At 37.1% G+C, this 23,705-nt stretch overlaps 2 protein-coding genes across 2 annotated transcripts; both read left to right on the forward strand.

Annotated features, from left to right (window-relative positions):
• The first annotated feature begins 3,318 nt into the window (after positions 1 to 3,318).
• On the forward strand, positions 3,319 to 17,324 carry LOC107041865 (obg-like ATPase 1). The gene is made up of 11 exons (XM_015262667.1): positions 3,319 to 3,419; positions 5,264 to 5,445; positions 7,104 to 7,164; positions 8,218 to 8,345; positions 9,994 to 10,169; positions 12,777 to 12,854; positions 12,982 to 13,079; positions 14,297 to 14,437; positions 15,989 to 16,085; positions 16,750 to 16,872; positions 17,068 to 17,324. Exons 2-11 carry the CDS (start codon positions 5,265 to 5,267, stop codon positions 17,176 to 17,178), a joined length of 1,194 nt encoding a protein of 397 aa, XP_015118153.1. The 5' UTR covers positions 3,319 to 3,419; position 5,264; the 3' UTR covers positions 17,179 to 17,324.
• Positions 17,325 to 19,320: 1,996 nt separating this feature from the next.
• Positions 19,321 to 21,813, forward strand: LOC107041269 (major facilitator superfamily domain-containing protein 9). The gene is made up of 5 exons (XM_015261746.1): positions 19,321 to 19,512; positions 19,595 to 19,726; positions 19,986 to 20,115; positions 20,208 to 20,417; positions 21,003 to 21,813. Exons 1-5 carry the CDS (start codon positions 19,456 to 19,458, stop codon positions 21,713 to 21,715), a joined length of 1,242 nt encoding a protein of 413 aa, XP_015117232.1. The 5' UTR covers positions 19,321 to 19,455; the 3' UTR covers positions 21,716 to 21,813.
• Positions 21,814 to 23,705: the final 1,892 nt, after the last annotated feature.

Genomic DNA, 23,705 nt, shown 5'->3' on the forward strand with positions numbered 1-23,705 from the left:
AGAGGTCCTAGCACGCCATTTCTCGACCCGCTCTTTCGTTTGAGCTCAAAAAAACATTCATATCTTGTCTGACATCTTTGCTACAAACTCGGGTTTTCAACTCGGGTTTTCAATTGAAAACCCGAACAATGTTCAATGTTTTAATGACGTGCGTGCCATTAAAACATAACGAAACGACTCATATGAACATTCTGCGGTGCAGTGAAAAATGACTTGACATAAATCAAAACTTTCGCATAAAATTACTTACGTAAATAAATCGTTATTTCTGAATACTCGTCACCAATGATATTATCCTCATGAAAACCATCTCATTCCCAAGATATAAATAGCTTTTATTATAGCGTATGAAACTAACCGGTATGACGTCAGGCGGAAAGAGTTAGAAGTTTTTGTGGTTGCCAAAATTACAATATCGTTAAATCGACCAAACTATGTTATCGCGTATATGGAAGGAAAGAAAAGGAGGTAAAAGTGCCCATTCGCATTTCTTCAGGAATAGGGCACCACATGATTATACGTATTATGTGGGCCAAGATTGGTAAGGTATGTAATAAAATAATTGAAATAATCACACGCTGCAAGGACGAATCGAGTGTGCCATTAGTGTGAGCGTTGACCAACCACAGGAAATGCCTCTAAACAATGACTGAAGGACAGAATTAACTGTGGCAAATTTTTTCGGTAAAATGTTGTCATTAACTTTTGGTATTTTTTTGCTTCTCTTTCGTTCCATTCCTCAAATAAAATGCCTCTTATTCATCTTCGCTTTTAGATTTTTCATTGCAATTTATGAGTATTTGTCTTGAAAAAAAAAATACTTTGCATAATTGAAGAATTTTTGTCTTTTCACAATGAGAAGAAGACAAACTACTGATGTGCAGCGGTTAATGCACGATACTGAGAGCTTTATAAATGCACACCCGTCGGCAAGGCCCTGCCATAGTTCCAGTGTATTTTTTTGATTCTCTTATTTCATTCCTTGGCAATTTTAATATTATCCCACGAATTATACTGCGAACCGTGTGACCCTTTGAATGCATTCCCACACACAACACACATGACGATGAAATTTGAGTTGATGATAACATTAGAAGAGAAGAGAACAAGAGGTGAAGAGATTTTCAGATGTTTGTCGCTCACGCTGCAAGTCTCATTACACTTCATTAAAAGCGACGAGAATTTGATGAGAATTTTTTGTCACGCACAGTTTTTGGGCGAATTTAAATTCAATTCCCTTTTGTCTTCTCATTTTTTTATTATAAAGTGACGACCGACGCCAGACTCACCTTCTATTCGCCAGAACACAACGAGCGTCTTGATTTTCTGACGGGGAATAGTGCGTGTTTATGGTTTCCGTGAACGCGTCGCAATCAACTCACTTTGATGGCCTCTTCGTATTTCTTACCTTTTTTTAAGATTAAAGGGGTGGTTTAATATTTCCCGGAAGTTTACCTAAATATTCTTTCTTAATGCATTCTGTGAATGCGCGTTTATTTCATTCATTTGTATGTAATTGTTTCGTTGTATTTTTTCACGATTTTTATTGTTTCAATTTTCCTTGAAAAAATGCAACTGCTAAGCAGAGAAAAAAATTTGAAAAAAAATTCCTGGAAAATGTCAATAATTGTGAAGCAAAATTGTATTTCTGTGAGAAACTCTATGTGGTACTACGGGACGATATTTGATGGAGTGGAACAGATTTACTTGAGGGAAATTAACCAACTTGATAGAAGGCAATTTTATTATCCTTCAGGAAAATGAAATTTTTGTCGCGATCATCAGAAATATGCCTAGAAGAATCGGGCTGTTGACAGAAAAAAAATTCTATTGTACGACAATCATTTGACCTGAGAGAACTTCCTACTTTCCCAAAAAAAAATTGTCCCCTCGAAATTATTTAGTTTCGCCAATAACACAATTTTCGACAAGAAAATTGTAGTTTCCTCTTGAAATTATCATTTGTTCCACGAAAATGGAAAGTGTTTACTGGGCAAACATATGCACTACTCAATAACATTCACTTTATAAAACCGGAGTTACACACGAAGAGAAATGTTCCGTGAAAATTACGGAACCTACAGTTCGCTCACCGATTACGGAATCGACTCAGAAAATTTAAGTGATTGTGTCGTAATTTTTCACAGGAGATTCAGGTAAAAATTACGGAACGCTCTGGAAAAATTCCGTGTCTTTAGGTGAAAATTACGTGACAGTTCCGTAAAATTTCCTACAACCACATTGCGCTTCGGAATTACGGAAAAGATACATAATGTTTATTGAATATTTCTCTCCGTGCATATAATTCTCGGCAGGACGAATGAATTTATCCGGAAGCCATAATGGTCCAGAACTTATATCCATATACATATTCACCTCATCGTCTATCGGTTTCATCTCTATCTGTCGATGAAATTTGTGAAAATCCCTACAAATTTAGTAAAAATGTTAATTGGAAAATGAGGATTTAATGAAAAATCCACACGATTATTTAATGGATTCTATTAAAACAATGAATTATTCGTATCCGTAGATTTCACGAAATATAACGAATAATGAATCAAAAGCCATATCATTCCCATAAATACTCAATGAACTTGAACTGACAAAATTTCAGATTTTTTGGAATTATTTTAGCCACTTAATTACTCAATTATCTCAAAATTGACTACCCGGAAGGTGGTGGTGGACATCCTCGCCTACTACAGACATGATCGCTAAACTTCACCAAAACCATCCTTCCCTAACCCATTCTTCATCATTTCCAATCAGAATTAGAGAAATTGAAAATTGGACGATTACAGTGCTTTCATTCGGTAGCAAAAATCACACTATTTAAGATATCACCGAAAATTCGATGAAATTTCAAATTTTTGAGCAGCAGAAAGGTGAGAATTCCCTATCTTACTTAAATTTTCAATGATTTGAAAATCATTTCAAGAATAAATTTACCAGAATTTCTTGATTTTTATTCATTTTCATGTAATAATTAAACTGAAATACACACTTTTCATTGCTTTCTCCGGAAAATCAATTTTCTATTTTTTCGTTCTCGGGAAATGCGTAGTAAATTTTCATTTTCGTCCATTTTCCCATCGTTCACATTCTTACAAAAAAAAATTTAGGTAATTAGTGAGTCCTAAATCTTCAAAAAATTAAAAAAAATTGATATTGATTGACGGCATTAAATTGAAACAACATTCCGAAATTTGAAAAATATCTGACTGTTTTATCTCCTGAGCTCCTTGAATTTTTACATTCATCTCGAACCTACCGGTACGACAGATCCCTAGCTCCAAACAGGGGGTCTATCGACCGTGACGTCACTCCCATCGTGCGGTGTTTCTCGTGAGACACGTTGTGAACACTCAACGCATACATCTGTAAAAAGCCGGCTACTAGTGAATTAAAACCCTCAGGTAAGTGCTCCACAAAAACAAAAAATATCTATCATTCTTGCTAGTAAAACAATAGCTCATCAAATATTTTCAGTGTCAATTTAAAAATTCCGGAGACTGTGTAGTCACGAAAAATCCATAACTGCTCTATAAATCTCGTTGGAATGTCGTCAGAAAACATTAACGAACGATCTCACACAAACTTTTAATCCGAAAAAAAATCTTGACCTGCTATTTTGATTTTTTAATGAAGCCAGGAATATTTGTTCAACCCTTCAAGTTATTTTGGTTATGTTGTGCAGCTGTTTCGATCTGTAGATAATTCGTTAGTTCCTCGAATCCGCCACTGAGCGGCGTGACAGTAGATCCGGCGCGTTATTCAAGTCCATATATGACCCCCGGAGTTCAAATTTCACGCCTAAAACGCATTGTCACACCCAACAATGACAAAAAAACCACTGCCACTCCCTCAAAGGTCCTCAAAAAATCTCAAACAAGATCAAACAGCCGTTCAATAGTCCAAAAAAACTCTATTCAATTTTCTCACCCAAAAAGAATACCAAAAAACAAACAAAAAATCTGAAAACACCACCAGTTAGTCTTGCAGGCGCCAAGGCGGAGTAGCTACCCTAGCTTTGCGGGCGGTTACGCGTCCATCATTATTGTAATTCGCAAATTTCCCCTCTATCGCCGCACAGTTGAGAATCGTGGAAAAACAAAGAGGCACCGGGTTTGAAATTGATGTTAAACCGTACAAATCGGCGGATGAAAGTGAGTCTCACCGTTGTGGAAGCAATAAAATCCACCAACAAAACGCAAGATGGAGTGAGACAATGAGAGAGGGTTGGATTGGCGGCCTGAGGCGCGGTTGCGGATTCACGGCGTGATGCCGGTGATTCGTGGTCGCGGTGCCCAGTAATCGTGGCCCCTGGCCCGCCATATTCCTCCCCCGTTATCCCATTCAGCCCCCTCCCACCCCCCTCCTCACCAAGGACCCCGCCAACCCTTTTCCACACGAATACATGTGCCTCATTGCATCCTCGTCATTTTACGCGATGATAGACCCACTGGGCATCGGCGTCAGTATCCTCCGCATCCTCTTCCGCCGGGCCGATTTTTCTCCCCCTTCCACCCCCTTTTCCCTTCGTTTTTTTTTTTATACGAGCATCCACACCACTGTATCTCGAGGCTTACCAACAGCAATCTCCCGGTAAATACAGCAATCGCTTCGAAACCCGTTCGCATTAATATAATTAGTCACCGCAAGCGCAGTCGAGCGCGTTTCATTCTGTACGGGACATCGCCGCGAGGGCTGTTTCACATACACTCAAGTCATCTTTGAGAATTTTCGAGGGCTCATGTGTAGGTGGACGAAGGGGGGCGGGACTGAAATTACCCCGATCATTTTGATTTTCATTCGTGCAAACCAGAAGCGTGGATACACATGCGGATGTCCACAGTCACCTCAGGTGTTTTTTTGTCTTGTTTTTTTTTGCGGAATGATGAACGACTCATGACGGGGGTTACGGGGGCTTCGGAACGGCAATCGTCCTCTCACTCGCGGAGAGAACGGTTCTCTCAATTGGTTGTAATGATAAAGTCGATGGGGTTTGGATGATTTGGGAAGGTAAAATGTTGCAACTGGTGATTTTCACGTTCTGTATTGGCACTGGTGCAATTAACAGCTGGGATTTTGGGAGGGATTTTTATGGGACTCTTTCTGAGAGGCTGTGAGATAACGAGCTTCTACATGACTTTGGTATGTTGCGGGGATAATTATGTTTGTTGGTTAATGTTTCAATTGAAATTGTTGTGAAAATCTGAGGAATGCGATTTATTGCCTCCACTGATGACTCTGTTGGTAGCATGCCACCCAAGAAAGTAGAGGAGCCCGAGCGCAAGCCACTCATCGGACGTGTTGGTACTAATCTGAAAGTGGGGATTGTTGGCATTCCGAATGTGGGTAAATCGACGTTCTTCAATGTACTGACGAAGAGCCAGGCGGCTGCTGAGAACTTCCCGTTCTGCACCATTGATCCTAATGAAAATAAGTATAATCTTGTGATAAGGATGGGGTTGTTGAGGTGACGGTGGTACCAACAATTTTGCTGATTTTTATGATCTTTTTTGCGCATCATTGTTATTCATCAACATTGATCATTGTTATTCTATATTGCGATGTCTATATGTGTATATGTTGCATAGAAATTCGAGGTGGAGCGCGTAACACGGGCAATGATACATCTTTGTTGATTATGGAATTATTAGGTGCCTCTTGAAGCCTACCGCACCCTTCTTGAAGGTGTGGTTCATTTTCTCAATGACGAATCAATTTACCATACTAAATCGTTCCTTTAGAGTACTTTTACTTTTTTTTAGAATTTTTGCTTTTTAGCATAAGCAAATTGCATTTTTTAGTAAAAAGGCTCCATAAATTGACATCTTTGCGAATAAAACAAGTGGGGAATTGCTAATAAATTAAAATTTACTTCCGCATGGTTATTTTGCACATTTCCTTTTATCATTTATAATTCATTATTTATTTAATTTTATTAAATTGAATAAGATTTCTTCTTAACTATTTTTATCAGATTTTTAATTTGGATGAATGTTATCAGCATCATTATTCTTATTATCCCGTTCTTCTATATAACCGGTTGTCTGGAAATTCATGAAAAATTAGAAAATTTCAACAATTATTATAAAAATCAAATCAACCAATATAATATAGCATAATCATCTTTTAACTTCGACTTACTGGCATTAAAACAAACATTTCAAATTATGATTTAATTTATTTGAAGCATGATATCCAAAGATATCCCCGGAATTCTGATTTCTCAAAAATACAAAATTTGTGCAAATTTTCAAATAAATCAAAATGACGATTATTGCAATCATCCTGCAATATTTTCCACTTGAAACAAATTGAAAAAACGTATGGACTAGTTATTGCCATCCTTCGAAGCCAGTTTATGCCGCAAAATAAAAGAACACGCAGCAGTAATATAACAAAAATGAAGATAAAATAATATTCTGTAATTCGCGGAATTGCAAATAGATGTTATTGTGATACATTCAACCAGCAATAATTCTAGAAATATTGAGTCAAAGATACTGATATATTAAGTATCTCTCAAATACGAACGGCAGGAATTCGCACATGAGTATTAAAACGAGTCTGCCAGAATCTAACTGCCACATTTTCATGGATCTTAAATTCTTCATCATTGAATTGAAAATGTTTCTAATTATCCGATTGCGATGAATTTCCAATTGATCTTCTGCAAAAACCACTAGGGCCTTGAGAGTGACAGAAATGTCCTCAATGGTAATAACGGCAACATACTGACGGTAAAAATTATCGTAGACGATCCAATGCCGAGTGATTGAACTTGTCTGTTACTTCTGTCAATATTGGAATGGTAAGGGGTAACGGGTGAAATATGAAAGTATTATCAATTGCAAAAAAACTTTGAAAAACACGAATTTCAGAAAAAAAACCGGAAAAGATTTTCTCTGACGTTAAAAAATTTTCGGCAAGGGTGTAACCCTGGAAATGACGACTTGTCACAATAATTCCATAATAGAAACTTTGATATTCATCGCCTTATCAAATTGTGGCATTTCCATACATCATTGATACCGTCATCTCAACCAATTTTCTACAAATACGTGTAACCCTTCACCTTGTGTTCAAAGCACGTCGAGTACCTGTACCTGACGCACGATTCGACTACCTGTGCGAGTACTTCAAGCCAGCAAGGTAAAGCCAATCCCCAAAAATTCTCCCAGATTACACCCAATATATTATTCAACATTTCGCAACACGAAATACCAAATATTTCACAGTATTATCAGTGACTGTTCCTCCGCGACAAACCCTCCTCGTAGGAAACGATTCGGAATAACTGGGCAAAATTTCCATACGTCTTCGCCTTTATCCCCAGCAAAAACCAGGGGTTCAAGCGGTTCCAGAGAGACGAATAAAGAGGAAAGAGGGAGATATTCCTGAAGCCATAGGTTTCGTGGAACGTGATCTGCAATGCAGATAAGCAAACGTGAAATTTTGTCCTACCAGAATATACTGACAGACACCAAACATTCGGTGGTCTTCGTAAATCGTGAAACGTACGATTGCCCTCCCTCATTTTCTGATTGCCATGCAAAGCGTAATCCGGCATTCAGACATGACTGCAGCATTCGCTAGAGCCCTTCGCAATATATTTTTTCAATTCTATTTATTGTCGTTTTTACATTGGAAAATAAATGAATGTAAACGCTCCCCCCACCCTGAAACGTGACAGTGCAAGCAATCATTTGATACTTTAATGTCAACTATAAACAGCGCATTGTGAATTAATTCGTGGAGATTGAAAACATCAAAGTGATCTGTCCCTTAGGAGACATTTTGAAACGATGAATAGTTCTCTCACAGCGTTATTTCAGTTTACGGCACGTGTTGGAGAATTCAGCGGTCCGTAATAAAAGCCAACTAATCAGTAACCCCTCTCTATACCATGTCAACTTCTACTCGACGCTCTCTTCAAAGGCTAATTGTTTAATGAGGTCGGGGGCATTAGCATTTAAATGCATTGTCATTGTGGATTCGTCACTCTGTTACACCTCTCCCCCGTCACCGGCTTTCCATTCAACACCCATAATTCAGCCCACACGTGAACTCTACTGGGTCCTTTGATCCCGCAATTTCGAACGCAGTCTGTGTATGCAGATAGTGCAGGGAGAAAAATCCGTCAATTTGATCTTTAATTAAGCATCGCTGTTTTAATGGTTCTTTGTGTGTGTGTTTTTCTTTCAGTAAAGTCCCGGCTTTCTTGAATGTTGTGGATATCGCCGGTCTTGTGAAGGGTGCAGCCGAGGGTCAGGGACTGGGAAATGCATTTTTGTCGCATATCAGTGCTTGTGACGCTATTTTTCACCTTTGCAGTAAGTCATTAATCTTTATCTGTATTGGATTTGGAAATCACTCAGCATGGAGATAATTCTACATGTTAACGAATCTCGTTTGGAATAAATGAATCAGTCTATCAGTGTACTCACAACCAAGTCAGAGCGATGTCAAAATAATGATTATATTTCTCCGAAATAATTGGGTTCAGCAGAACTTTTGGAGCTCAGTAATATCTCCCCTTAACGTTTCATCCTAGAGTAAACAAACGACTTTATTATGATATCATACGTTTACTGCCCTCTCCAAAAATATACGTGACTCTCCAAAATTTTTGGTGAATGAAGGAGATAAAAAATGTGTTCAATTATAATATCAATGAGCATGACTTGTTAGAATTTCCGATTACGTTTCCACACGTCAATACATAATTATAAGATTATATTGCGGCCTAATTTAGTAAATATAGCGCTATCGACTTAATTATCGTCTTCATTATTAGAAATCATGTAAGGCACCGAGAAAAAGTTGATAATCGAAGTGTGCGGGTGAAATCCACACAGTAGTTAACGTTTTACGAAGGATAACATTCCATGGTAGTTATCATTTAACTGTTGACACGTTGCAATTTCAGTAATTAAAGCGCTCTGTAATTTACAACCGTCGTGGATATTGACCGCTTAAATAAACGACGACTAGTGGTCTTTTCCTTGTACCTTTCAACAAAACTCGAAGCCTCCCCCTCTTGTTATAAACTAAACCCTCGGAGAGAGTTTCCATACACACACAGATAGCAAAACGCCTGACCTACGGTGCATGCTAAGCTGGGGTCGTCGTGTCGACGCTACTCTCACCCCTACTTCAATTTTTTTTAACCCATTGCATGCATCACACACATGCAAATGGTATAGGCCGGGATACTACAACACTCACTTCACTAGAAAATACGTTTGCTTATTGAAATAACGGGGCATTAATGTCTGCTTGGAGAATTATATTACCGGAAAAAAAGGGATATGTGAAGAACTGAGAAGTCATACGTGTCGTGGATAATTGAATTAGCCGGTAAGGGGTCGCGTGTCAGCTTTCTGCGTTAATTTCACTGGTTTATGGGTCCCATGGGTTCGCGGGTGTGGGAAGGGGCATTATTTATTGCGGATTATGGGTGGGATTTCTGTAATTTTCGTCTGGAGCATTAACAGATGAGACTGCAATTACTAGAACCAATGTTTCAGGGTGTTATACATTATTTGGACGGTCAAATGTTTATTATTTTTTCAATTTTTGTAAGGTTTTACTGCAGTGTCTCATTCTAATAAGAACATACACTTAAAGTCGATAACTATCGATATCTCGCAAATCTGTCACGCTTAGTCCTCATTGGTTCCAGTCGTCTGAGGCAGCAAATTGAATTCATGATTAATTTAATCTTGAGATTTTCAATTATGATTGTTACAATTACAGCGCGCTGTAACACGCGTTCGGTCTCGTAATTTAAAAAATCGAAAAAGTGCGGCACGGCGCTCATAGCGCGACCAATGGAGTGTTAAGACTTTAACACTCCATTGGTCGCTGGACCAATGGAAAACTCGAGACCGAGATCGTCTCTTCAAAGTTTTGTCTCGTAAAGTGTCTCGCGGTATCACTAAACTTCACTACAAACTTCTTGTTCCTCCCTGCAAATAGGAGCATTTGAAGACGATGACGTGACCCACATAGAGGGCGAGGTGAACCCCGTCCGAGATCTGGAAATAATCAGCGAGGAGTTGCGTCTGAAGGACATTGAATTCCTCAAAATACACCTGGAAAAATTGGAGAAGCTCGTGGTGCGGGGCAACGACAAGAAGCTCAAACCTGAATACGTGAGTACACGTACAAGTGCACATATTGCTCTCATCCCTCTCTCTGGTCGAGAAATCCTTCTCGATGATTTCGCCGTATCATAGGGACCACTCCACTGTAATTTCGTGACCTTTGAACCGCACGTTCCGGGCTGTGCGTTCGCGCACAGACACATGTATAGAAAGGGTTCGATGCACGCGTCATGTTTGGTATGTTTTATCCACAGAATAAAACGACTGTCGTCCTGGTGGAGGCGTGATTTACAAACGCCTTGTTGAAAGAGAGATAGTGATCGAACCTGATTGTGAATCTCACGGTATCAGATCCGGGGTTAACTTTTTTTTCACCACCATTATCACCTCGCTAATTTCGAGACAGAGAGAGTGAGAGAGAGACAGACCATAAAGAGTTACGAGATGGGGAGCGTTAGAAATTTAGTGGGCGGTATTGCTCGATGAATTGGAGTCTAATTTCTAGATCTGTAGAATCTTAAAGTACGAATGGTTACGAGTCACGAAGGTTGAAGGTGATGTGTTATTCTCGAAAAGTAGTTACAACGGTTTTTTAAATGGATCTGCGGGGTTATGGAGGGATTAGGGCGTGGTGAAAGGGTTCTAGTTCCTGGAACGTATTAATTTGACGATTGACTTGGGGTACGAGTGTTTTACTTCGCATTTCGGAAGTGCAGGATGTTTTTAACGAGAAACCTCAACACCAGCACACGTTTTTTATGCAATTGCGTAGAAAAGTAATGGAATTTAATGAAGCCAATACAGATTTGTAGATTGCTTCGTGAATCATCAGAAGAGGTTTGAAGGCAATTGTCAGAGAGCGGTTTTTGTTGAGGTATATTCCCAGTAAACACGTTTTTCTTCAGATTCTCAACATTTTTTTCATAGATAATGTTTATAATAGTTCCCAGCTATTGAAAAAAATACTAACTGGCTCTACTACGCAGTTTAGGGGACAGTAAATAATGAAATCCGGCGTTCTCGATCGAAATCCGGGGAACTCTGTTTTTCCATCTTATGAGAAAACGGTTTTTACGATGTTCTTAAAAAACTAATTCGTGATAGATTAATAAATTCCGAATACTGTGATTTTTTTGCAAAATTTTTTACTAGATTAGTTTCTGCGATATTCAACTTCGTGAAAGCATTTCTTATTTGATTCAAGAAATTAATTAACAAATAATTTCTTATTGGATACACACAGTTATTGTCGCCTACATCGACAACACATGAGAATAGAAATAACTTATGAGAATGCAATAAATTAAGACATTCAGAATGTTCACTGGAAATCCATAGGAACTAACTTTTGCGTGCGATTGTCTTGGGATATACCTCAAGGTCCATCTGACTATAAAGAAAAAATTTTCAATTATTCGTCTTCAATCCGGCTAGTTTTAAAGATATTTAGAGAATAATCCTTCTTGAATTATTGGACTTATTTCGAAAACTGGACGAATCGTTCTGGAAATACCTTTAAAGAGTAGGTTTGGAGAAAATTATCATGGAACCGTTTTTTGTAAGGCGGAAAATTCTCCACAAATGAGGTCCTTCCATATTTTGTTCCAAACCTAATACCTCCGCCGATATTTGGAAGATGATCCGGTAATTAGCTAATATAGCAATTCCAATTTTTTCCGGATACTGATAGGTAAATATTAAGTTTTTAGTATGTGATTCTGAAGGATTTCGACGTATATTGTGTCGGAAACTGGCAGCTATAAATGAATTTTAACCTCCTTGAGCTCTTACACTTAGTAACGTGTATGCTCATGTAGATGTACAGGACCTCCCATTCTACACTTTTCCTTCTAAAAGCAGTTTTTTAAATTTCAATTATGAGGTGTTCATATAAATTGAACGTGTAATGAAGCACTTATTTTTAAAGTATCAAGTTTCACCAGCACTTAGCATACCCAGAGTTCACGACGCAGACGCAGCTGATATGAAACCCACAAAGGTCAAAATTTGACCCAGTCACCATCTTCAAGTTATTTACCTAATTAGGTCCAACTCAATTTTCTTGTCGATTTCAATTTCTTTTTGTAATAAATGACAAATCAATTCAGTTTCCTCGAAAAATTCGTTGGAGCAGTTATATACTCCAATTACCGATGATCTTTAACCCTAGTCTGGTCACCTTATTTTTGATATTTGTATTTGAATCACCCTACTAAGCTCAATAATGACAAAATTATGTAACACCAGATCTAAATCTCTTTCGGGGATTCCCCGCCGTGTTATTTAGGCTTTACCATTGCCGAATTCCCTCTACACTACCCGGGCGCGTTTAGCGAGGTTCCGGCAACGTCGCGTCACGGGCAATTTCATTTAACATGGGAAAAAATAATTCATCTGTCCGGAATAATTTGTTTTCTTTAAGAATTTTCGAAAATATGTTGTTCTAAAAACTACTATAATTTTTTAAACACTTCAATTGACAAAGTCAAATTTTTTTGAATTTTCTCGGTAAGCCAGTCAATTGTGATTAAAGAAAAACGTCGCGTAGCGGGATTCCCCTCATAGGGTGACCACTCCAGGGTTAAAACTGATACTAGTCTCCCCTTGAAGAATTAGATTGAGTAATCGAAGCTCATTCATAAAATTTTTCACTAGGAGACTTTACTCAAAGTAAAGAATGTTCTCGTCGAAGACAAGAACCACATCAGATTCCAGGACTGGAGTGCTAACGACGTGAGTATCATCTGAATTTTTAAAAAATGCACCCGACATAGCCCTCATTACCCCTCCACATACACATTACTGTTAGCACATACTACTTATTACCCATCAATAAAAAAAAAGATCAATGTATTTACAGATCGAAGTACTGAACAAGTACCTGTTCCTCACTTCGAAGCCCGTAATTTACTTAGTGAATTTATCGGAGAAGGATTACATACGTAAAAAGAACAAATGGTAAGTTATAAAACTCCGATATTTAAATGTATGTATTTCTGGGACAGTTTTACATTTTTTTTACAACTCCTACTGATGGATATTGAATACCGAGATCAGTCGAATGCATTCAGGGAACTACTTCAAATGCATTTTACATAGAAACGCATTGTTATTGGTTTTCACTGAAAACAGAAATATCGTTGGCGGTACGTGCAACATTGCCTACACTCTGGTTACACCCCCTGAGTATCGGGTGCGTCAATGCAAACTGTCTGTCTACATACCAATCGTGTTGGAGTCTCCAGAGTGTTATAGGTGTTCATTATTCATGAAGCATTAATCCGTATTTTTTTTTGCAAAATATCGTGAGAATTGAACGGTTGGGGGAGTCGAGCTCTTTATGTTGTTTCGTGGATAAATATGGGGAGATTATGTAGTAAAATCATTCGTTATTTACTTTGGAAGAGAAATACTTTTGCAGCGGAGTGGCGATAGATATGAGCAACTCCACGTCAAATCCGAAATGAAAAAAAAAATCATGTTTCATGTTTGCGATTGTCTTCGCGATTCGGTTCCTGGGTAAAAAGGCATACATGAGACGAAGCTCTCATAAAATTTTCAAGGCGATTCGATTTTCTTTCAACGAGTTATGATTTTTTAAAAAGTTTCACTTTTTCCACTTGAATTTCGATTCTTTGAGGAAAAGGTGAAATAATTGAATTTCATCATTAGGAATCGAATTTTTGTTTTCACACATTTAAAGCCTGTGGTGTTGGCGTACAATTGTTCACCAAAAGATGTGCCATCACCCTCTGCTTTCAGAATTTATTAATATTCATGCTAACTACAATTTACCTATATAGTGAATATAGTTAGCCGGGTAAATTCATTTATTCCACATCTAGTATTCAAAACCATCTTTAAAATGGTTTGGCAATGATTGGTATAACATTAGAATTCGAATATCTTCAAAGGTACTACGCACTACTTTGGTGCAAAAACTTATAAGTCGTGGGCCTTGAATGCACTATTCCTGTGGTCCTTTTTTATTATATCCATCAGTTTTTAGAAATTTCAATGAATATAAGGTGTCTACATCACAAAAAAGTGCAGACAACACTTGTAAATCATTTCTTGTGTGGTCACTCCCCCCCCCCCCCCAGAATTTTTGGTGTAAAATAATTAAATGCAATGCATTGCATTTAATTATTATTTTGGTTTTATAATGTCAACAGGCTCATTAAGATCAAAGAATGGGTGGATAAAAACGACCCCGGCGCCAGTCTGATACCCTTCAGTGGCACCTTCGAAAACAAAGTTATTGACATGGATGACGCCGAAAAGGCCAAGTATTTCGAGGAGAGTAAAGTCACGAGGTGAGCCATAACTATTCATGAAAATATCGTTTTCGTGGTCGTGAAATGCCCGACTACTCCCCCCCTCAAAATTCCCACGTTCGTTTTATTCTCTTTTATGAAATAACGAGTGAGCTTTAAAGTCGGTTATGAATAATGGTGGGGTTCTACTCAGTGTCTAGACTCCAGGATTTCTCTCCCACTTGTTTGGGAATCAGTAAAACACCGGCAAGCACTGTGCACTATGGCCACACTTTTTTCTGTTTTATTATCGTACGAAACTGTTATTCAAATTCTTGTGAAATTGCGTAAAAAACGCCCTCATGGTGGAGCATATAATAATGCGAAGACCGAGAGCACTCGGCTAGTGGGTCATCCATTGCCAGAGGGGTGAAGTGTACTTTTTCCGTGCACTTTTTATCGTCTTTTTATGTCTCTCAAAGTTTAAGTAATTGATCACAAAAATTGACGACATTAAATTCCGGAATAAAATTATTCTTTTACTGCATATTTCTTTCAACTTTCATTTTCAATCGAACTTTATTATCTTCCTTCATATAATTGCCAATAATTAATTTTCCCCATTTTTCAACGACGAGATAATTCCTGATTCAATTAATGTCCCAAATTTTATTCTCGATGACGTTTCTTAGTTCTATTTCATGATTGAAATTTTCTATATCTTGAAACATCGAAGAGAAAATAATTACATAGAATCTCTGGGGTTTTTGTCGTTACGAAAAAAATTGGTTTTATTACTCTTGATTAATTTGGTATTGAAAATTAGTGTAACGTACAAAAATCCAAGTGAGCATTCTGTTGAATTAGCTACAAACTTGTAATTACATTTAATTTTATATTTTTATGTGCCATCAATTTGAAATAAAAATATTAAGAGAAGATATGCATCCAATCACCAGAAAAAAATTGATTGATTTGAAATCGTTTCGAGGAAGTGGTTGAACAAATTAAGAACCTAATCTCCAATTGGTTTCATCTCGCACCATTTTTTTCCCGTATCTGTTTTTTTGTGGCAATAATCCGAAAATTGCTTCCGAATAAATTTCTAACGTTAAAAACCCCTCCGAAAGAACGCAAATGTGAATTCCGCTGGATATATCGAGCGATCGTTGAGAAATTATTCTATGAACGTATAGGTACCCAGCAATCATGAGGGACGACTGGGGCAATGATTTTATTTTGAGACCGCAAGATCACTGGGGGGATACGATGGTTTTGAAATGAGAGGGGGACCCCGACTTGGAATGATAAAATTGCAGTATTAAGTCGTTCGCTTTATGTGTATTCTCTGAAGTCCCGAAGTCTCGGGCCTCTCGCCCCTCGATGGCTCTTCTTCCCTCTCTACCCTGTCATTAGACGATGTTTGGTCCAAAACAATCATATTCTATGGTCGCGCGGTGCTCCTTTTAAGACGATTGTCTTCGCTCGCGTAATCGATGTGAATCTAAGAAATTCATGAGGTTTTTTTGAAGGTCAATTGTTGATTACTTGTGAGGCAGATCTCATTGGATTGAATTTTGATTTTTATGTGCTATATTTTGTTGGTCACAGTGCACTGGAGAAGATCATTCTCCAAGGGTACAAGGCGCTGCAGCTGCAATATTTCTTCACTTCTGGTGCCGATGAAGTTAAAGCTTGGACCATTCAGGTGAATATATTCAATTTGATATTTATATCCCATCTGATGCGACATGTAAAGCTTTTCGAGAAAGAGAACATAAAAAATCACCAAGAAACATTGGTTTTGTCCTTTTTCAAAAATAATCATAATTTTTCAGGGATAAATCCTTTTTTTAATCTTTACTTGCATCATGAAATTCATGCATTGTTGGAAAATTTTTATTTGCCATTTACTTTATGGAAATTTTTATCTAATTTAATTACCATCGAAATTTCAAGGAATTTCGTCATTGAAAATTCAGAATTTCGTGGAAAAATTAAGGAGAATTGTAAGTTTTAGTTCCATTTTTCCTTGAAAATGAATAGAAAACTAGAAAATTCCGGTAAATATATTCTTGAATTTTCAGGACGGTGACACTGAAATATCTCGAATCTCTTTCGAAAATTTTTGTAGAATGATAATATAAATATTCGAATAATAATAAAATAAATAATAATGGTAATATAAATTTGAAGATGGATAAATTTTAACTTCTCTTTTCTATAACTCCATAATGGAGCACTTCTATTTTAAAATTCACGTGAACGATTTTACCATATTATGTTTCACATTTTTCATCCCTCAATTTTGCGCGTTTCCAAACCTTGAAGATTCACTTCAGATTAAAAAATCATCTTATTTTTTATCACAGAAAGGGTGTAAGGCTCCACAGGCAGCTGGTAGAATCCACACAGATTTTGAGAAGGGTTTTATCATGGCTGAAGTTATGAAATTTGAGGATTTTAAGAATGAAGGCTCTGAAGCTGCAGTTAAGGTAATAATAATCCTACATTCCATTATATTACCTTTCTGGACCCAGTGTATTACCAAAATTAGTAGACTTGGGCTGAAAAAAAATTGCCACTCCCTGAATGAGTGACTGAGAAAAAAATAGAAATAGCCATGCCACAGAAAAACTCTTGAAGCATTATCGAAAATGCACCTGACCCTTGAAACATGAATTTTGCAGGCTGCAGGAAAGTATCGCCAACAGGGTAGAAACTACGTCGTCGAGGACGGTGACATCATATTCTTCAAATTCAACGCCGGCGCTGGTCTGAAGGACGCTAAGAAAAAGTGATGGCACGCCTTTCTAATATTTTTACTCGTGCATCTGTACATCAACATGATTATATTTTCCTGTTGCGTTCGACCGCGGAATTATCTGAAGTGACTCAAAATCTTTTGTACTCCATATTTAACGTTTATTAAATATCGACAATTCTATATTTTATGATTATTTAGGGATGTCAATCTTCGACTGCTGTAACCCTTGGAAAGTGGCATAAAGAGAATTTTTTGATGCTCGAAAGAATTATTCCTTATCGTTCAACACTGATTGTTCGGAAGTCTTGTTTTTCGACTAGACGATATTTCAACTAGTATCATTTAAATTAATACATGACCAATAAGTGTTGTTATCGGAAAACCCATCGCCAAATATCGTGGGGCACCAGTTTTCGAATGTCCAAAATGGACCTACCCCAGTTGTCGAATAACATGGGCCTAGTTTTCGAATAAAGCGCATTAAACGGGTTTGGGCGAAAAAAATTTAGGAAATCGTTAATGAAAAACATATCCAGAGCAATTTTATTATTATTTCAACAGTAAAGACCCGCTTGACGACTAGTGAATAAATTCCCTCCAACTGTTTCCTCTTCACCTCTCCCTTCTTCACCACAATGTTGGGACTCTTCTTAGCTTGAGTCAATTCCTTCTTTTTGGAAATCTTCAAATCAGGAATAGCCATATCCATAAATTATAATTATCGTTCAATTATTAAGTAATCAATAGAAACTTCACAGTTCCATATTATTAAATATTTAATTCATCATCAATTGGAAATTTCGATTATTATATTTAAACTTAATGTAAGTCGAAATTTCTTTTAATATTGAAGAATCGGAAGATTGATAGCCATCCCTGCTCCAAATCCTTCTCTTTTTCGATTGTATGAGCTCATTTAGCCGCCCCCTATTGTTGAATTTGCAACTCACGTTTGTGGACCGGTATAAAATTGGTTATAAAATTAGAAAGAATACATTCAAGTCCTCCCACCTCATATTCTGTGAACCCAAATTTCAAATGCCGTGTTTCTTATAAATTTTTTCTTTTCGTTTTGTTTCAATCTGTATCGATTCAAAAATTATCCATCAACTCAAAGAAACTGATTAAAATTAATTGTTTCCTTACATTTTGTCGCCAGATCCTTATGAAGTGCGACTGAATGCAACCGTCTGTACAATACATAAGACTCGATAAGCAGATCAGATCAAGCACGCCGGATAAATGTAATTTTAGGATATTATTGAGCTGTGTAATGTAAATGAATATTGTAATTCGTGTCGAAATAACTGCACTTCGAGAGGAAAATAATGAAAATGGACTTCGATGCCTTCGAATATTCATGTTTCGGTCTCATTCGAAAATTTGTGCCACCACGGTATTGTAAAACTTTATCAAGTGTGCAGTCAAATTATGCAATGTGAAAATTTTTATAATTGAAGGCTGAGTTTTGATTGAGGTAAATTATGGAATTTGTTATCATTGAAACATCGAGTGTTATTAACTAATCGAACAATAGTTGTATTTATTGTGTTGTATTGTACGTTGAAGTGTACATTGAAGCAATGAGTTGAGATTACTTCTTAAATTAAAACATCAATTGAAAATATATTCATATTCTTGCGAATTGAAATGTAGTAATTAAAACGTAAGTGGAAATGTCGTCTAGTTGAAAGACGTATCATTACTCGAGTCAATTCCAAAAAATCACTTGAATTTTCGTTTTCATTCAATTTATCATTTGAAGATTGTGAAGAGATTTCCCTACTCATTTTGTGGCGGCTGAGGCTCAACCAGAACTCAGCGTTACCGACGGAGCTCGTCCTCAGCGCCAACGACGCAAACAGACACTAGTCCCGCGATCGGGCTAGCGGAGCTTCACGAAGTCATCCGAATTATTATTATTATCATTCTCATTTCATCATCTAACCCACCACAGCTGTGGCGTTTCCGCTTTTGTATTAATTACTAATTACTAAGCGTTTGAACTGAATAAATATAAGTCGTTTGTGATAAACACATCTTTACTTCATTTATGTGAGACCTCCTTATCTCCATAATTTCACTTATTCAGAGCTCTCTAGTTGGAATCGAAAGAACTTTTTAGCTGTTTGGTTTTCTCAATCATCAGTAGAGGACTCCACAAGGTAGTTCTGCATTCAACATGGCTCTCAGCGGTTAAACACTCGTTACGAGACTTAAACATCATGCAAGTAAAATGATAGCAGACAGTGAAGAACCGGATTAGAAGTAAATTACACGATAGTTGCCAGTACCTGGGAATAACAGAAACATGGCAACTAACTCCAAAGTCAGCGATATTCGCTGGATATATCTCGTGACATTCCTGGTAAGATAATTACATTTTAATGAAATCTGTTGCCCTTGAAAAGTAATCAGATTTTTTGTTCGATTATTATCGTTTCTTTCAGGATTTCTTTGCTGTTGGCTTGATTTTACCTTCAATGTCGATGCACCTGAATAAACTTGGTGCATCATTCTCAACAATAGGTGCCATCTCTTCCATTTATGCAGGAACTCAACTCATCAGTGGACCATTGATTGTAAGAAATTGTTTCAATGAATGAGAAATTTGGTGAAGATTATTATGCAAACATCTGTGGAACTACAAATGAAAGAAAATATTACGACCGGTATATTCTGTAGGATTTTTTCATACGTGATCAAGTTTAGGAAAAACAGCAAGCAAGCTTTTCCATAGTCCATCCAATTATCTACAACAGAATTCTCTAAATTTTTTTTAAAGGGATGAAGTGATTGTTCTCTTCATAATTATGAAAAAAATTATTCAATGTTTTTCAGGGCAGCTGGAGCGACAGAATTGGGCGAAAAAATATCTTCATCATCTCTTGCCTAATAATTGGAGTGTGTTACGCTCTTTTTGGAATTGTCGAATCCATATTTCTCATGCTAGTTCTCAGAGTGACAATAGGTACTTATAATTTTACAGTACGTATGTTCCCCAATATTCTAGAATGACTAAGCCAATAATTAGCCAATTTTCCAACTATTTTTGTTTCGTAGGAATCTTCAAGCACTCACAGGTGATGATCCAGGCCTTGATAACTGACCTCTACCCCAAAGATGACCAATCAGTTATCTTTGGAAATTTGAAATCAATAACGGGATTGAGTTTTGCATTGGGACCACTGATAGCAGGTCACATGACGGAAGTTGATGGAGGATTTTCTCTTACTTGTGTCGTTAGTGGAATATTATTCATCATTAATGCTGGTAATTGAAAGTTTATTCATATTTCCAGATAAAAGATTATTTACAGCGCACGCAGGGCTATCACAGCAAGCTTGCTCCAAATCTTTGAAAGATAGAGCAACTTTCTGTCAAACCTGTCTTTATGAATCACGTTCTGACAAATTTGAATGAATGATTCTCTATAGGAGGGTATTCTGCAAAAATCCAGGTCTCACATACAGAAGATTTATTTAAATTTCTCTGAATTTTTATAAATTAATCTCATTTAGAAAAAAAACATGACCTTTTCATTGAGTAACTTCCTCCTTTAGCTCGAAGAGCACCGATTTCTTGTCTGAAACCTCCCATAAATTGATCAAGTATGTATGCCATGTTTTTCGCTCAAGAAATGTTTTTTGTGGTAGTGTACCACAATTCCGCACGTGAGCACGACTCTATTATTTTACCTCTCCTATTTAGAACCGTATTTTTCGCCTCAACGCTTTACGGAAGGGAAATTTGGCACCCGCCAGGGCGAAAAATTGATTTCATATCCAAAGTTAAATGGACACAACTGATTCAACTCCTCTCGCCTAAATCCATATTCACTCATATTTTCTCTTTCAGTGATAGCCCATTATTGTTTCGGTGACAAGTTGAGCCGACCAGAGCCTAAATCTCCGAATGACATGAAAAAGAATGAGAAGCTAAAGAAATTTGAAATGAAAAAATTGAAAGAAGTGATCTCAGATCTACGAGAAATCGATTGGAGGGTATTTGGTGATGCCTTCGCCCTGAAATTCATGGCAGAAGTAGCAGCAATTGCCTTCTACGCGAATTACAACGTTAGGATAAAAAGGAGGTTCGATATGTCGCCAAAGCTAGCTGGATACACGATAGCCTACCAAAGTTTTATAGGAATAACTACAGGCCTTCTGATGGGCCGAATAAATAGGAAATTCTACACGGATGACATATCGTATAGGAAGAGAAACCTCCACGCGTTTACGATGATGGCAGTGGGCTTCAGCTGCGCTTACTTCTCATCGTACTTTCCTCTCTTTATGTTATCAACGACGATTTTCAAAATCGCCGATATGATCCTGCGGGTAACACTGACAGAAATGATAGTGGAAAAGGCTTCTTCCACTAACCAAGGATCGGTCGCAGGGTCTACAGAGAGTATTGGAAGTCTAGCTCGAATGATAGCTCCTCTATCCACTGGAATCGTTGAAGACATTTGTGGAGTCAATAGTGCTAATTTATTATCTGCCGCCGTCAGTTTATGGGGGGTTCGTATATCTTCAAAGATATCGGCGAGACAATCTAAAAAAGATTGACAATAGATGAAATTTTCCTATCAATAAGTAAAGATATTTTTATATTTATGTATATTATTCTATTGATTATCGATGAAGAAACAAAGGTTTTATTCTCATTTTCTCGTTCACTTGAGTTGAGAAATATTTGGTATTACTTTTTTCCTTCTCGTTCTTAAAATATAATAGAGAATCTCCCTTAATTCAATATTAGCAATACTCGAAGTTCTCATTGTTTGCACCGATTGATTTCAAAGTTGTTAAATTTGAATACTTGAATAAAATGATTTATTTATTGTTACCCATTTTCCTTTTGAACTCCTGACGAAAAAAAAGAAGTGTGTGACAGTTTGGTGCGATCTCAAGGCAAGTGCAAAATTCAAATGGGTATAATGTGTTGTGCATTCACGGGACAACGACATCAAGCATGTTTTTATTCCGAAATGTGTTAATTTTTCATGTGCACCGCTGATTGATTTGAAAAGAGAAACAATAAATCGGGACTAGGAACAGGAGGACAAAGAGGGGAGGATACCAGAATGTTCATGATTTCACCGGTGTTCCCCCATTGTACAGTTCCGACATTTATTCCGACATTGTACAGTGTGCTTGCGCGCCAAAGAGCCCGAACGCCTATAACTGGCATCGATGTCCCTGAAAAAGGTAGCCAGGCGCACGTGTGGATTCAATTTTAAGGGACCGGCGGTCAGCTCGCCCGTAAACCTCATAACAAGTTGCGATCGCTTTAACAGCACTTTCTTTTGACGAAATTTCTCGATGTTTTTTAAATAACGGATATTGTTCGTTTAAAAAATATGGGCCGAATGTGTTACACATTGAATACAGAATACATCTTTTTTGCTTCCGAATGGAAGCCTTGTAATGGGTCATTTTTACGATCTTCTAATTTTGCTTGGAAATTATGTAGAATGTCATGAAACGTGAAGATATGATGTTTTTAGAAAATGTGTGCATGTATATCCGTATTTGTGTGCAGATTTTTCGGAAATTTTTTATAAATCTCAACAAAAGGACAAGTAAAGTTGCAGCTATAAATCTGAAATTTCGTCATATAATTGCTACTATTTTTCGAGTCGCTCTGGGCCCAGTTTCAGCCCAATCGGTCAAATAGGTTTTGAGATACAGCCATTTCTCAAAAATCGTTTTTCCTCAATATCTCAAAAACTACGTGACCTAATTGAATTTTTTTGACGTCGAAGTGTTCCTTGTGATAATATCTATCAAATCAAGTCATAATATCCCTATGAAACTGAGGACAGTTTGATAATAATTGGCATTTTTCATTTTTATGATAAAATTGATGTATACACGATAACTCCCGAAGAAATTGAGATAGGATATTAAAATTTGGCGACATTGTCCTGTAATATTCTCATGATATTACAGGATGAGTTCGTGAGTAGGCGAAATCGAACAAGTGATTTAGAAGATATTCAAATTTTGTGAAAAACTGTTTTGGTCAATATCTCCTAAAATGCTGGTCAGATTTCAATTTTTTTTTCAAAATACTCGTCTTGCATCCACCTATCGAGATCAATCAAAATATGGATACCCGTCCATACAAAGTTTCCGAGATATTCACGTTTTTCTATTTTTCTCAACTCAGTGAATTTGACGTCCCGTAATCCGCGTAAAAGTTCGAATGAACCCCATACCATTTTGGCTCCTAATCAGTATTACCGGGTCTCACTTTTGTACAAAATTTTGGGTCGATCGATTCAGTATATCATGGCATAGACCCATTGATCTAAAAATCGTTTTTTCTGAAAAATGACACATCGTCATTTCTTCGATGATTAAAAAAGTCATTCAACATTAAATTATGCTTCTTTCTATTTTATATTATATTGTTAAATATTAGTCGGTTTCATAATAAATGAATGTCTATTAAAGATTCTGTGGCGAAATGATAATAAAAAGAAATACAAAAAGGCATGACGCATCCGCGGAATTGGATTAAAGATAAAAAAATATCAAGAAAGAAATAGGC

The sequence above is a fragment of the Diachasma alloeum genome, unplaced genomic scaffold (genome assembly GCF_001412515.2).
Source record: "Diachasma alloeum isolate Michigan unplaced genomic scaffold, Dall2.0 Dall_scaffold_00179, whole genome shotgun sequence".
Classification (NCBI taxonomy): Eukaryota; Metazoa; Arthropoda; class Insecta; order Hymenoptera; family Braconidae; genus Diachasma; species Diachasma alloeum.